Source organism: Penaeus chinensis, chromosome 39 (genome assembly GCF_019202785.1).
Source record: "Penaeus chinensis breed Huanghai No. 1 chromosome 39, ASM1920278v2, whole genome shotgun sequence".
In the NCBI taxonomy this organism is placed as follows: domain Eukaryota; kingdom Metazoa; phylum Arthropoda; class Malacostraca; order Decapoda; family Penaeidae; genus Penaeus; species Penaeus chinensis.
In genome coordinates, this window is record NC_061857.1 from 8,504,381 (window position 1) to 8,521,263 (window position 16,883).

At 32.0% G+C, this 16,883-nt stretch overlaps 3 protein-coding genes across 3 annotated transcripts; all 3 read left to right on the forward strand.

Annotated features, from left to right (window-relative positions):
- Positions 1-2,199: 2,199 nt before the first annotated feature.
- On the forward strand, positions 2,200-3,132 carry LOC125046609 (glycine-rich cell wall structural protein 1.0-like). The gene is made up of 2 exons (XM_047644426.1): positions 2,200-2,233; positions 2,717-3,132. The coding sequence occupies exons 1-2, from the start codon at positions 2,231-2,233 to the stop codon at positions 3,125-3,127; spliced, it is 414 nt and encodes a 137-aa protein (XP_047500382.1). The 5' UTR covers positions 2,200-2,230; the 3' UTR covers positions 3,128-3,132.
- Positions 3,133-3,297: 165 nt separating this feature from the next.
- Positions 3,298-10,954, forward strand: LOC125046436 (glycine-rich cell wall structural protein-like). The gene is made up of 8 exons (XM_047644213.1): positions 3,298-3,342; positions 3,555-3,611; positions 5,402-5,410; positions 5,806-5,847; positions 6,702-6,903; positions 9,423-9,523; positions 9,763-9,855; positions 10,574-10,954. Exons 1-8 carry the CDS (start codon positions 3,298-3,300, stop codon positions 10,952-10,954), a joined length of 930 nt encoding a protein of 309 aa, XP_047500169.1.
- Positions 10,955-11,261: 307 nt separating this feature from the next.
- On the forward strand, positions 11,262-16,852 carry LOC125046437 (glycine-rich cell wall structural protein-like). Its single transcript, XM_047644214.1, has 3 exons — positions 11,262-11,309; positions 14,438-14,687; positions 16,797-16,852. The coding sequence occupies exons 1-3, from the start codon at positions 11,262-11,264 to the stop codon at positions 16,850-16,852; spliced, it is 354 nt and encodes a 117-aa protein (XP_047500170.1).
- The last annotated feature ends 31 nt before the right edge of the window (positions 16,853-16,883 follow it).

A 16,883-nucleotide genomic window follows, 5' to 3' on the forward strand; every position in this document is an offset into this window, starting at 1 on the left:
GTGGGGGCTACGGAGGCGGTTATGGCGGCGGTCGCGGAGGCTATGGAGGCGGTTATGGGGGCGGCTACGGAGGCGGTCGTGGAGGAGGCTATGGTGGCGGCTACAGCGGTGGCTACGGATACGGGAAATAATAATTGCTGTTGTAATAACTGAACATGTTTAAAAAAAAAAAAAAAAAAAAAAATACATATGAATAAAATCAATAAAAAAACAAACAAAAAAACAGTACGTGTATCTATCCATTATTTAATATAATTAATGGTTAAATAAAAAATTCCAACACTTCGAATAAATTTATACTATGAGATGCCCAATTTTGTTCTACGATCTCTGACAGGAAGCGACAAGGGCGTAATGAAGTAATGATAATGAACATAATGAGTACAAGAAAAGCTTTAATAATAATGATAAAAAAGAACTGGCTGATATTCGACAATAGCAAAAGCAATGAATTTAATAAGGAATAAAGTAACATTACTACAGATAATGATATTAACAGTAGCAACAATAATAATGATATCAACAAATGTAGTATTATTAAAAATGATGATAATAATGATAATAATGACAATAAAAATAATTATAAAGATAAAAATGATTCTAGTGACAATAATGATATTCAAAATAAAAGTAATGATATCAATAATTATAATAAGACTAACAATAGTAATGATTATTATTGTTACTATTACGATTATCATTATCCTTATCATAATGATAACTAATAAGGATAATGGGAATAATTATAATGATAGTTATGATAATCATGATAATAACAACACAAAATAATAGCAAAAATAATAATGACAATAATATCAATAGAAATAATAATGATGCTACTATTGATACTACTACCAATAGGAATAACAAAGCAATAATAATGATAATTATGATATGAAAATTCCATTAACAATGATGATTATAACAATGATAATGACAATGAAAATGATAATGATATCAAATAGCAATAATGATAATGATGATCATCATAATTATGAAAATGATAATGAAAATATAAATAACAATGCTAATGATGAAAATAATAATAATAGTAATAATGATGATGGTAATAACGATGATGATATTATTGATAAAAATTGCAATGATAATGATAATAACAATAATGCTAATAATAACAACAGTAATAATATTAACACTAATGATGATGCTAATGATAATAATAATCATAGGGATAATAATGATAACAAATAATAACAGTAACATAAACAATAGGTTTAATGATAAGAATGATGACAGCAATGATAATAATAACAATGATAATAGTAGTAGTAGCAGTAATTTTAAGGATTAAAATGATAATAATGATGTTGAAAATGATAATGCAACAAAGAGTAATACCCATGGATACAATACTGTTGACGTATAATATCCAGAGAGAGAGAAAGAGAGAGAGAGAGAGAGAAAGAGAGAGAGAGAGAGAGAGAGAGAGAGAGAGAGAAAGAGAGAGAGAGAGAGAGAGAGAGAGAGAGAGAGGAATATTGCATTTATTCCTATGAATGTTAAATTCCTCTTGTAAGAGGACATAATTTCTGACAGCTACAAAAGAAAATATATTTTCTTGCTATCATTACCTTATAAGGTATATATGAACACATGTACATATATCTATATACATGTATATATTATAAAGTGATGATAAAAGTATGCAACGATAATAATTGCAATAATGAAAAAAGGGAAAAACAAGGATGATAGTAACCTCAATAATACATAACCCATAATATACACGATTTTTTTTTTTTTTTTTTTTTTTTTTGTTAACAGAATATTGCGATACAGATTCAATAAGAACTAATAAAATATCCTAACAGAATGATTGAACATTTATTTAGAAATAGGGTTATTCAATCAAATAATGCAATAAAATGCTGATATGCTAGTGACGTGCAACATAATCTAGCAAACAAACATAAACATGAATAATAATCACAAACCTGCTTAAACAAGAAAGCAACCAAACTGGTAATTTGTAAGAGAAAAGTAAATTGATCATCTCAGTGTATGGTCGTAATCAGAATCTGCACGTAAAATCTAGTGAAAATAAAAAAAAATGTCATAAAATTCTGTCAGGAATATACTATCACATCGCATGACGTGTAATTCTCAGGCGCAGAACGGCCGAGCGATTCCCTTGGTGGATATAAAAGCTTGAACTCCCTTTAGCCCGAAGCACAGTCTGGCCTGACTTCAAACCGGAAAGCTTTGCACAATGGTAAGTATATTGCTTTGAGCGAAGGCGTGTGCTTGCTTCTGGACGTCTGCACACACACACACACACACACACACACACACACACGCACACGCACACGCACACGCACACATACATACATATAAATATATGTATGTATATATACATGCACATACACATATACAATATATGTAAATATTTGTATATATAATGTATGTATATATATGTATATGTATGTGTGCATATATATGCACACACACACATAATAGACCAAATCAAGTGCATGAAATATAAACTCATTTGAAATCAAATCATAGGTTTAGATGTAAACTCAAGCAAAAGCTTAATATATAAACACAAACTCAGTATCTAGTCAGAAGAAAATGATTCATACATGATAGGCATATCTCACAAGCTTAACCTTTTATTTTATTGATATAAATCCAGCTCTACTTTTTCCATGGCTATGTTTTCCAGGTAAGTATATCGTGTGCATTTTCGTTTCAGAAATACATTGTCGTACTTCTGTTGGTGGCAGCCATGGCGGCCTGTGTCCTGGCGGGAGGCTCTGGAGGCGGTTATGGTGGGGGCTATGGAGGAGGCCGTGGAGGCTATAGCGGAGGCTATGGTGGGGGCTACGGAGGAGGCTTTGGAGGCGGTTATGGTGGCGGCTACGGCGGCGGTCGTGGAGGCTATGGAGGCGGTTATGGCGGCGGTCTCGGAGGCTATGGTGGGGGCTACGGAGGCGGTAATGGAGGCTATGGAGGCGGTTATGGTGGGGGCTACGGAGGCGGTCGCGGAGGCGGTTATGGCGGGGGTCGCGGAGGCTATGGAGGCGGTTATGGTGGCGGCTACGGAGGCGGTCGTGGAGGAGGCTATGGTGGCGGCTACAGCAGTGGCTACGGATACGGGAAATAATAATTGCTGTTGTAATAACTGAACATGTTAAAAAAAAAAAAAAAAAAAATACATATGAATAAAATCAATAATAAAAAAAAAAAAAAACAGTACGTGTATCTATCCATTATTTAATATAATTAATGGTTAAATAAAAAATTCCAACACTTCGAATACATTTATTCTATGAGATGCCCTATTTTGTTCTGCGATCTCTGACAGGAAGCGACAAGGGCGTAATGAATTAATGATAATGAACATAATGAGTACAAGAATAGCTTTAATAATAATGATAAAAAAGAACTAGCTGATATTCGACAATAGCGAAAGCAATGAATTTAATGAAGAATAAAGCAACATTACTATAGATAATGATATTAATGATATCAATATGACCAACGATGTCAATAAGTGATATTTACTAAGCAAAATTGGCCCCATATCCAAGTGGACACAGGAGACATGTTCGCTCAGGAATATGCTCACTAAGCCGCGGGTTGGCACGGTAAGGTAGTCAGTTCCTTTCCGCCTCGACTTTGACCCCAACATGCTGATTATTAATGATATCAGTGATGTCAGTAGTTTGGATAATGATGGTGATTATGATGTTCAATATCAGTAATAAATTATGCAAACAACGATAACAATAAAAAAGTTATAGGGATGATGCTGATGTAATTGATAACAATGGTGATGATAATAATATTAATGATAATGTTAGTAAAAAAAAGGATAATGTTAATGATAATGATAATTAAGATGATAATAGTGATAACTAAAATAATAATGAAGATAGAGATTAATAGTAACGATAATGTTGATAACGATGATAAAACAATAATGATAACGCTAATCATGAAAGTGATGATAATGAAGATAATAATAACACTCGTGATAATAATGAAAACAGTAGCAACAATAATAATGATATCAACAAATGTAGTAGTATTAAAAATGATAATAATGATAATAATTATAAAGATAAAAATGATTCTAGTAACAATAATGGTATTCATAATAAAAGTAATGAAGATATAAACAAGATAATATCAATAATGATAATAAGACTAGCAATAGTAATGATTATTAGTGTTACTATTACGATTATCATTATCCTTATCATAATGATGACTAATAATGATTATGGGGATGATTATAATGATAGTAATGATAATGATGATAATAACAACAAAAATGATGGCAAAAATAATAATGACAATAATATCAATAGTAATAATAATGATGCTACTATTGATACTACTACCAATAGGAATAACACCAATGCAATAAAAATGATAAATATTATATAAAAATTCCATTAACAATGATGATTATAACAATGATAATGACAATGGCAATGATAATGATATCAAATAGCAATAATGATAATGATCATCATAGTTATGAAAATGAAAATGAAAATAAGAATATCAATGATGATAATGAAAATAAAAATGATGATGATGACAAGATAATAATACTAATGATATCCCTATAATTAACGCTGATAATAATGAAAATAATATTAATAGTAATAATGATAATGATAATAACGATGATGATATTATTGATAAAGATTGCAATGATAATGATAACAATAATGATAATAATATTAATAACAGTAATAACATTAATACTAATGATGATGCTAAGGATAATAATAGTCATAGAGATAATAATGATAACAAATAATAACAGTAACAAAAACAATAGGTTTAATGATAAGAATGATGACAGCAATGATAATAATAACAATGATAATAGTAGTAGTAGCAATCATTTTAAGCATTATAATGATAATGATGTTGAAAATGATAATGCAACAAAGAGTAATACCCATGGATACATTACTGTTGACGTATAATATCCAGAGAGAGAGAAAGAGAGAGAGAGAGAAAGAGAGAGAGAGAGAGAAAGAAATAAAGAGAGAGAGAGAGAGATTAAGAGAGAGAGATAAATAGATAGATAGATAGATAGATAGAGAGAAAGAGAGAGAGGAATATTGCAGTTATTCCTATTAATGTTAAATTCCATTAGTAAGAGGACATAATTTCTGACAGCTACAAAAGAAAATATATTTTCTTGCTATCATTACGTTATAAGGTATATATGAACACATGTACATATATCTAAATACATGTATATATTATAAAGTGATGATAAAAGTATGCAACGATAATAATTGCAATAATGAAAAAAGGAAACAACAAGGATGATAGTAACCTCAATAATACATAACCCATAATCTACACGAATTTGTTTTCTTTTTCTTTGATTTTTTTTTTGTGTTAACAGGATATTGCGGTACAGATTAAATAAGAACTAATAAAATATCCTAACAGAATGATTGAACATTTATTTAGAAATAGGGTAATTAAATCAAATAATGCAATAAAATGCTGTTATGCTAGTGACGTGCAACATAATCTAGCAAACAAACATAAACATGAATAATAATCACAAACCTGCTTAAACAAGAAAGCAACCAAACTGGTAATTTGTAAGAGAAAAGTAAATTGATCATCTCAGTGTATGGTCGTAATCAGAATCTGCACGTAAAATCTAGTGAAAATAAACAAATGTCATAAAATTCTGTCAGGAATATACTATCACATCTCATGACGTGTAATTCTCAGGCGCAGAACGGCCGAGCGATTCCCTTGGTGGATATAAAAGCTTGAACTCCCTTTGGCCCGAAGCACAGTCTGGCCAGACTTCAAACCGGAAAGCTTTGCACAATGGTAAGTATATTGCTTTGAGCGAATGCGTGTGCTTGCTTCCGCACGTCTGCACACACACACACACAAATACATATACACATATATTTGTGTATATATATATATATATATATACATATGAACCACATATATGTAAATATATATGTATATGTATTTGTGTGTGTGAATGTATTTATATGTATATATACATATATATAGTATATATACATATACATGTGTATGTACATATGTGTATATATATGTATGTGTGTATATATTCTAGATATAGATATATGTATATCAAACACACACGACACACACACACACACAGACACACACACACACACACACACATATATATATATATATATATATGCGTGTCTGTATGTATGTAAGAATACATGTATAAAGATATGTACACACATGAATATGTATATATCACTGCTACAACCAATCTACAAGTATTATCAATATCGACCCCCTGTAACAATAACTATTGTATTGTTATTACCATTAGTGATAAATCTAGTCCCTTTTTTGCATCTTTATCATTATCAACCACAGGCGAAAAAGGGAATCACATCGTATAATTTGCTACACTTGTCGGAACTCATCTAAAGGCAAAGGTCAAATCAAATGAATTAAATGTAATTGATTCTAAAGTACACATCTGAAACTAAATCATGGGCATTATAAATAAACTCAATCAAAAGCTTAAGATATAAACTCAAACTCAATATATAGTCTGATGAAACCTATTCATACTTGAAAGGCACATTCCCAAGTATTCTATCTGTATTTTAATTATATAATTCCTGGTCTACTGTCTCCATAAGTACGTTTTCCATGTAAGTTTATCGTATGAATTTATTTTTCAGAAATATCCTGTCGCTCTTCTGTTGGTGGTAGCCATGGTGGCATGTGTCATGGCGGGAGGCTCTGGAGGCGGTTATGGAGTCTATGGAGGAGGCCGTGGAGGCTATGGAGGCGGTTATGGTGGCGGCTACGGAGGCGGTCAGGGAGGCTCTGGAGGCGGTTATGGTGGCGGCTACGGAGGCGGTCATGGAGGCTATGGTGGCGGTTATGGTGGCGGCTACGGAGGCGGTCATGGAGGTTATGGAGGCGGTTATGGTGGCGGCCACGGAGGCGGTCGCGGAGGCTATGGTGGTGGTTATGGCGGCGGTCTAGGAGGCGGCTATGGTGGCTACGGTGGTGGCTACGGATACGGGAAATAATAATTCCCATTGTTATAATTCGACTTGTTAAAAAGTTACACGTGTATCTATCCATCATTTCACATCATTAAAAAATAAATCATTTGTATATATTCATATTCTCCATAACGAAAACAATGAAACTAATAGATTCAATGAAGAATGATGTAACAGTACTACAGATAATGATAATAATGACATCAATAAGACCGATGATGTTGATTAATGATATTCAGTAAATCAAAATTGGTCCCATATCCAAGTGGACGCAAGAAAATGCTTACTAAGCCACGGGATGAGGCGGTAGGATGGCCAGTTTCATTCCACCCCGACTTTGACCCCAACATGCTGATTATTAATGATATCAGTCCTGACAATAGTTTGGATAATGATAATGATTATGATGTGACTTATCAGTGATAAATTAGGGTATTGATAAAAATAACAATATGATAACTATCATGACTTCTGATATAAATGTTAACAGTAATGATGAAAATAATATCGATGATAATATTAGTATCAATAATAATAATAATGATGATAATAAAAATGATAATAGTTTGATTATGATAATAATGATAATGATAACAATAATTATGGCAACACTAATCATGAAAGTATTAGTAATGATATAAATAATAGTAATGACATGAGGATAACAGAAACAACAGTAATGATAATGATAACAGTTGTAGTAGTAATGGAAATTATAGTAATGATAATGACAATAATAATGATAAAGCTAATAATGATACGAGTGACAATAATGCTAATCATAATATCAATAATGATAATAGCAATAGAAATGATAATGATTATTATTGTTACTATTACCATTATTATCGTTATTATCTTAATTACAGCTGTAATAATTATAACGATTAAGATTAGAATAATAGTTCTGATAGTGATAATAAAACACAATGACAATGATATCAACAGTAATTTTAATGATAATACTACTACTTTTATTACTACTGATAATAAAGATTTTATTAATGGTAATCATGATAATGATAATGACAGTAAAAGTGATATTGATAATAGCAGTAATGATGATAATAAGGATAATAATGAAATACTACTATTAATAACACAGATAGTGACGATGATAATAGAAATAGTAATAGATATATCAATACCAATGGTAATGACGACAATAATAATAATAATGATAATAATAATAATGATAATTATAATAATGATAATGATGATAATGATAGTGATAACAATAGTGATGATAATAATAGTAATGATAATATAACAATAATGATGACGATGATGACGCTAATAATAATAACGATAACAATAACGATAGGGATAATGGTAGCAAAATTAATAGTAACAATGACATAAACAACACCTATAATGATAATGATAGCAGTAAAGATAAAAGTAATGATAATAATAACAATGGTAGTAGAAGCAGCAGTAATTGTAAAGATTATGATGATAGTAATGATACTAATAATGATGATAATAATGATAATACAACAAAGAAAATACCCTTGGATACATTTTCATAAAGGTTGACGTGTAACATCCACGCATGGAAAGAGATATCTAGCTATTCAATTAAACAATTTAGTTTGGTCAACACGTGAAAATCTTAACAGGTTTCCTCTTCAATGATCAATCTGTCTACTTTATCTATATGTTTATCAATCTGTCTGCGAAAGAGAGAGAGAGAGAATGTTACATTAATGCTTATAAATGTTGAATTACATATATTTCTTTCTTATCATTACCCTATCATAAGTATAAACTTATAAACACACATGCACATACATTCACACACACACACACACACACACATGTACGAGTATCATAAAATTATGATATAATAAAAATACAATAATAAGCAATAGCGATAATGCATAACCCACAATCTCCACAACGATATGTCTTTTAAACAAAATATTGTGATACAAATGGAATAAGAAATAATGAAATAGTCTGACAAAATGTGATTCAAAATAGAAATAGGGTAATTCAATTAAATAATACAATAAAATCGGGATACGCTAGCGGTTTGCAACATAAACATAAACTAGCAAATAAACATAAATATGCATTGCGCTTCGTTGAAAAATACGGAATACTTTTGTGCGTGCTTATTTTTATTTTTTTTTTTTTTAAATTATGCGTTGAAACACATTTACTATGACTTTTATTTACGCTACTATCTTTAAGTCTTCTTTTCATCTTAACATAGCATATTTTCCATTAATAGTCACAAGTTAAGAATCATAGTCTCATTTTTCTGCACATTTAACATCCTTCGCTTAGCTGAATATATAATAAAATACAAGTCAAAAAGTGCCCACTAGTACTCTAGATTCATAAGGCAGAGTTCATACTGAGTTTATGCGCTACACGAAGAATACACGTATCGCGCTACAGGCATTTCCGTTGAAATTGTGCGTTTCGTAGTGCTACGGTGTTCAGCGGAATATAGGAATGTAGAAATGATTCTCACAAAAGTAAATTGATCATCTTAGTTTATGCTCGTGTTTATAATCTGGATGTAAAATCTATTAATTCGAATTTAGCGACAATGAAAGGCCTCAGTCAAGCCAGTAATGAAAAAAAAAAAAAAAAAAAAAAAGAAATCTTGAAAATCTGTCAGGAAAATACTATCACATCGCATGACGCGTGTTTCTCAAGCGCAGAACGGCCGAGCGACTCCCTTGGTGGATATAAAAGCTTGAACTCCCTTTAGCCTGAAGCACAGTCTAGCCTGACTTCATACCGGAAAGCTTTGCACAATGGTAAGTATATTGCTTTGAGTGAAAGCGTGTGCATGTTTCCGCACGTCAGTATACAGATACATACACACCCACACATAAATACATTTTATGTATATGTATACATACACATGTATGTATGTGTATGTGTATAGGTATATGTATGTGAGTGTGTGCATTTATATATAAGTATACATATATGCACACATAAGCATGTGTATATGTATATATATATGTATGTGTATTCATATGTATATTCTATGTATATATATATCAATCTATAGATAAACACGCACATACAGGCATATATATATATATATATTTATATGTATATATATATATTTATATGTATATATATATGCTTGTGTACGTGTATGTCTCACTTTATATATGTTTATATACATATATAACTCACATACCTATATATAGATGGATGTATATATGTATGAATTTTGATATTATAGATTTAGATATATATATATATATATATATCACTGCTACAGCCAGTCTTGTAAGTATCATCAATATCGACCTAGTACCTATAACTATTGTTTTCTTATATGTCACTTTTTTTTTTAATTTTCATTATTATTAACCCCACGGAAGGCGAAAAAGGAAGTTACATTGTATAATTTGCTACACATTCAGATGAAATTGATTCCTACACGATGGGCATATACTCAAGTATCATAAGCTCAACCCTTTATTTTATTGATATAACTCGAGCTCCACTGTTTCCATGGTTATGTTTTCCAGGTAAGCTTATCGTATGTATTTTCGTTTCAGAAATACACTGTCGGACTTCTGTTGGTGGCAGCCATGGCGGCCTGTGTCCTGGCGGGAGGCTCTGGAGGCGGTTACGGTGGCGGCTACGGAGGAGGCCGTGGAGGCTATGGTGGTGGTTATGGCGGTGGTCGAGGAGGCGGCTATGGTGGCGGTTATGGCGGCGGCTACGGAGGCGGTTTTGGCGGCGGTCGCGGAGGCTATGGTGGGGGCTACGGAGGCGGTTACGGTGGCGGCTACGGAGGCGGTCGTGGAGGTTATGGTGGTGGTTATGGCGGCGGTCGTGGAGGCGGTTATGGGGGAGGTTATGGTGGCGGCTACGGAGGCGGTTTTGGCGGCGGTCGTGGAGGCGGCTACGGCGGTGGCTACGGATACGGGAAATAATTCCGACTGTAATAAGTCAACTTGCTAAAAATCTACTCGTCTTTATGTTCATCATTCAACATCATTAATGAATAAATCACCAGTGTATGACATAAATTCTTACACTTTTATTACATACGATTTTAAGTTCCTATGAGTCAATGAGTCAAACTTGGTCCCATCTCCAAGTGGAAACAAGGAGACATGTACGCATAGGAAAATGATCACTAAGCTGCGGGATGATGCGGTAGGGTTCCTTCCCAAACCGTCTCTGACCCCAACAAGTTGATTACTAATGATATCAGTCATGCCAATAGTTTGTATAAGGATGGTGAAGCCTCCGGCTAGACAGTGGTACGTGTCGCCTCTCATCAAGGTCGCGTTCGCGCCCCGTCAGGCGCGAGAAGTTGCAATTGCGCCTGAGGTTACTGCTGTGACTGGCACCACGCGGTAAGCTAGACGAGTCAGCACCAGCTGACACACTTAGCGAGTCGCATTATCGACACAGCGGCTCCCTCATTGCATAGCCCGGCGAAGCTCAGCTCGCATATCGACTTATCCTTAAGGATGTGATTATAATGTGATAAACTATTGTATTAATTAGAATAACAATAAAACAATTATAATGATAATGAAGATATAAATGATAACAATAATAAGAATATGAATAATAATACAATAAGTAACACACAAAATAGATTATAATGATAATGATAATAAAGATAAATATAATAATGATAATAGGGATGATAATAGTGATGATGATGGTGGAGAGTGATAATAAGGATAATGATGCTAATGCCCATAATTACGATAATAACATTGATCATGATGATAATGATGATAACAATAATAACCATAAGAATGATGACAGTAACAATGGTAATGATGATATTAGTAGTAGTATTAGTAAGGAGGTTTATGATAATGATAATAATGACAATAATATAGAAAATAATACTATTGACAATAATGATAATAATTGCTACAATAGTAAAAATGATAACCAAAAATATTAATAATGATAGGAAGAATTGTCATGGTAATGATTATTATTATTATCATCATCGTTAACATCATTATAATATCATCTGTAATAATGATGATTATTAATAATAATACCGTAAACTGTTACCATAAGAATGGTAACAGTAATATCAGTAATAACAATAACAATGATAGTAGTAGTGACAGTAATTGTTAGGATTTGATGATAGTAATAATGATAGAAATGATTATGCAAAAAAGAGCAATACTCTTGGATCAATTTTAATTAATGTTGAGATGCGACATCCACACACCGAAAGGGATATTTTAGTTATTCATTCAAATAATTTAGTTTGGACAGAAGAGAGATAATTGGTCTTTTGTTCTTTCTGGTATATTTCCTCTTCATCTGGCTACTTCTCTCTGTCTTGTATGTGTATCTATCTGTCTAAAAAAGAGAGAGAAAGAAAGAGAGAGAGATAGAGAGCGAAAGAAAGAGAGAGAGAGAAAGACAGTGAGAGAAAGAGAGAGAGAAAAAAAGAGAGAGAAAGAGAGAGAGAGAGAAAGAGAGAGAGAGAAAGAGAGAGAGAGAGAGAAGAGAGAGAGAGAGAGAAAGAGAGAGAGAGAAGAAAGAGAGAGAGAAGAGAGAGAGAGAGAGAGAGAGAGAGAGAGAGAGAGAGAGAGAGAGGAATATTACATCTATTCATATGAATATTGAATTCCTCTCGTAAAAGGACATAAAAAATATGACAGCTGCAAAACATAATATATATTTTTTCTTATCATCATTACCTTATCATATATGTATATGTAAACATAAACACACATATCCAATGATGAGAAAGGAATAACAATGAGGCTAGCAACTGCGAAAATGCATAACCCATATATATATATATATTTTTTTTTAAACCAAATAGTGTGATACAAATGAAATTATAACTAATAAAATGGCATAACAGAATGATGTCATTGAAAATTTAATTAGAATAAGGCAATTTGTGCAACGTTCAACATAAACATATAGTAACAAATAGACATTAACCCATTCGCGACGGGGAAAATGAACAAATAAATGGGGAAAATGCTGTGCTCATTTTTTATATTTGTGAAATGTCTCTACACATAGATGGCTCTGCCTTACCTGATTTCACCTTTCCTTGAATTGGCGGGGAAATGTATTTCTTACTAGCGCTATGCATATCGATGGTGTTATTTTTATTATAAACATTAGGATTACTATAATGTTATAAACAATAGTAATAGCAAGATAAGATAAAGTAATATATTTTCGTAAATTAAAGAAAAAGTGTAAACGGGCGAGACAGGCAGTACTCGTAATTGGCTCATCCATGCGTAAAAACAATTAAACAAGTAAACTCACAGTGGGTATGGCACGGATACGTGACATGCCCGTCGCGAATGGCTTGATGATTCCCACAAACCTGCATCAACAAGAACGCAACCAAACTGGGGATTTGCAAGAAAAAAGTAAATTGATCATCTCAGTGTACGTTCGTTATCCAATTCTCAATGTAAAATCTAGCGATAATGAAAGACCCGAATCAGGCTGGCCATGAAAAAAAAATGTCATGAAATTCTGTCATGAAAATACTATCACATTACATGACGCGTGTTTCTCAGGCGCAGAACGGCTGAGCTATTCCCTTTGGTGGATATAAAAGCTTGAACTCCCTTGAGCCCGAAGCACAGTCTGGCCTGACTTCATAAGGAAAGCTTTGCACAATGGTAAGTATATCGCTTTGAGTGAAAGCATGTGCTTGCTTCTGCACGTCTGTATAAACACACACAGATGCGTACATGCATACATATATATATACATATGTATAATATATACATACATACATATAGCATACATATATGTACACATATATATGAATTCATATATATGTGTGTACATACATATGTATATGTATATGTGTATGTATATCATATATATAAATATATGTATATCAATCTATAAATACATACCCTCAAAATTGTATATACATGTGTGTGTGTTTCCCATTATATATATATATAACACACACATATATACATTTATATATATATGCATGTCTGTATTTATGGATGTATACATGAATGTAAAGACATTGATATGTATATATCACAACTACAACCATTCCCTTTTCGCAACTTCATCATCATTATCAACCACACTTAAGGCAAAAAAAGGAAATAACATTGTATGATTTGCTATACTTGTGGTAACTCTTGTACTTTATATTATTCACATAAAGGCAAGGATACAGACCAACTGTAATACATAAAATATAAACTCCTTCTAAGGTACACCAATTCATCATAGACAATAGATATAAACTCAATCAGAAGCTTAAGATGTAAACGTAAACTCAATATATAGTCAGATGAAACTGATTCATACATGACGGACATATTCCCAAATATATCTGTATTTAATTTATCTAAGTCCAGCTCTACTGTTTCCATAGCTAGGTTTTCCACAGAAGCTCATCGTATCTATTCATGTTTCAGAAATATACTCTCGCACTTCTGTTGGTGGCAGCCATGACGGCCTGTGTCCTGGCGGGAGGCTCTGGAGGCGGTTACGGTGGCGGCTACGGAGGAGGCCGTGGAGGCTATGGTGGTGGTTATGGCGGTGGTCGAGGTGGCGGCTATGGTGGTGGTTATGGCGGCGGTTATGGCGGCGGTCGCGGAGGTTATGGTGGGGGCTACGGAGGCGGCTATGGCGGAGGCTACGGAAGCGGTCGTGGAGGCGGCTATGGTGGTGGTTATGGCGGCGGCCGTGGAGGAGGCTATGGTGGCGGACGTGGAGGAGGCTATGGCGGCGGCTACGGATACGGGAAATAATAATTCCGATTGAAAAAAAATCCATTTGTTAAAACTACACGTGTATCTATCTGTCATTTAACTCCATTAATGAATAAAATCATTAGTCTTACATAGATTCCAACACTTTTAATACATTCAGGATATTAAAAGCCCTATTCTGTTCTTCGATATCTGACAAAAACGATGGTAATAGTAATGGTGACAGAAAACTACAATGGACGTAATGAATTAGCTACAATAATAAACATAATGATCACAATAATAGCTATAATAATAATGATAATGAAAAGAACCGTTCGATATTACTATAGCGAAGATAACGAAACTACTTAATTTGATAAAGAACAAAGTAACAGTAATACCCTTGTATAATAATGAAATCAATAAGACCAATAATGTTAATTAATTACATTCAGTAAGTCAAATTTGGTTCCATTTCCAAGTGGATATGGGACCCCAACATGCTGAATATTAATTATAATATTAATAACAATAACAATAAAACAATCATAATGATAATGCTCATATAAATGATAATAATAATGATAATATTAATGATAATATTAATAACCAAATTAATAATGATAATGATGAGGATAATAAAGATAATAATAGCAGTTAATTTATAATATGAAAGGTGATGGAGAGTAATAAAAATGACAATAATAATAATGATGAAAATAACACAAATCATGAAACTAATGAAAATTGGTAATAATGATAACATTAAATACAGCAGTAGTAATGATAATGATAATAATGATGATAATGATAGTAATTATAACTATAAAGATAATGATACTACTGACGATAAGGATAATCATTATTAAACTAATAATGATATAAACAAAAACGATATCAGTAATGATAATAAGAACAATATCAGTAATGATAATAATAATTAATGTTATTATTACCAGTATTACCGTTTTTTATTATAATGATAACTGTAATAATGATAATGATCAAGATTGTAATGATAGTTATGATAATGATAACAAAAGTACTGGCGATAATAATAACAATTACAATTATTGTAATTATGATGATAATAATAATGACAATAACAATAACGATAATAATAATTATAAGGATAATGACAATGATAATGGTATTAATAATAGCAATAATGATGATGATAATGTTAATAAAAATAAGAATAACAAAAATGATAATGATGATGACAGTGATAATGATAATATTGATAACCGTATTAAAAGCAATGATAATGATGAGAACAATAATAATAATAATAATGATAATGATAATAACAATAATGGATATAATAATAGTAATGATAATATCAACAATAATGATAAAAGTGTAGATGATGCTAGTAATACTACTAATACTAATATTAATAAGGATAAGGATAATAATGATAAAACATGAGTAATAACAATGATATAAATAACAATTATGATGATAAGAGTGATAACTGTAATAATAAGAATGATAACGTAATCATAATAACAATGATAACAATAACAATGGTAATAATAGTAGTTGTACCAATAATTTTAAGGATTGTGATGATATTAATGATAATAATAATGCAACAAAAAGTAATACCCTTAGATAAATGTTCATTAATATTTACGTGTAACCTCCACGGAAAGGGATATCCAGTTAATCAATTAAACAATTTAGTTTGGCCAACACGCGAAAATCTCAACAGGTTCACTTCAATGGTCTTTCAGAGCATAACTGGGAATGGGGGATTTAGTTAATTACGCTTTGTGGTATATTTCCCCTTCATTGATCTGTCCATCCCTCTATCTCTTAATCTATATTGATTTAGAAATAGGGTAATTCAATAAAAAAAAAAAAAAAAAAAAAATACATACAATAAAACCCGGATATGATAGCAATGTACAACTTGAAAATAAACATATATTAAGTTCCGTTGGGAAATAGGAATACTTTTGTGAGAGCTTTTGGGGTTTTCAATGTTGTGTTTAAACACATTTACTATGACTTTTATTTATGCAAATATTTTAATGGTCTTCTACTTATCTTCACACATTTTTCCCATTAATAGTTCAGAAGCAAGTCTTACGAGTCAAGAACCATGGAGTCATGCTTCTGCTCAATTAACATCCTTTGTTTAGCTGAATATGTATTACAG

Bases quoted from the DNA above. Each gene is read 5' to 3' on its own strand.
- LOC125046437 (XM_047644214.1), top strand. From the start codon at position 11,262: ATGGTGAAGCCTCCGGCTAGACAGTGGTACGTGTCGCCTCTCATCAAG. The intron at 11,310-14,437 runs GTCGCGTTCGCG...TTCATGTTTCAG, and splicing joins ACGTGTCGCCTCTCATCAAG to AAATATACTCTCGCACTTCT. The intron at 14,688-16,796 runs GTGGTGGTTATG...TCCCATTAATAG, and splicing joins CGGTCGTGGAGGCGGCTATG to TTCAGAAGCAAGTCTTACGA.
- LOC125046436 (XM_047644213.1), top strand. From the start codon at position 3,298: ATGCCCTATTTTGTTCTGCGATCTCTGACAGGAAGCGACAAGGGC. The intron at 3,343-3,554 runs GTAATGAATTAA...CCCATATCCAAG, and splicing joins TGACAGGAAGCGACAAGGGC to TGGACACAGGAGACATGTTC. The intron at 9,524-9,762 runs GTAAATTGATCA...AACTCCCTTTAG, and splicing joins TAGAAATGATTCTCACAAAA to CCTGAAGCACAGTCTAGCCT.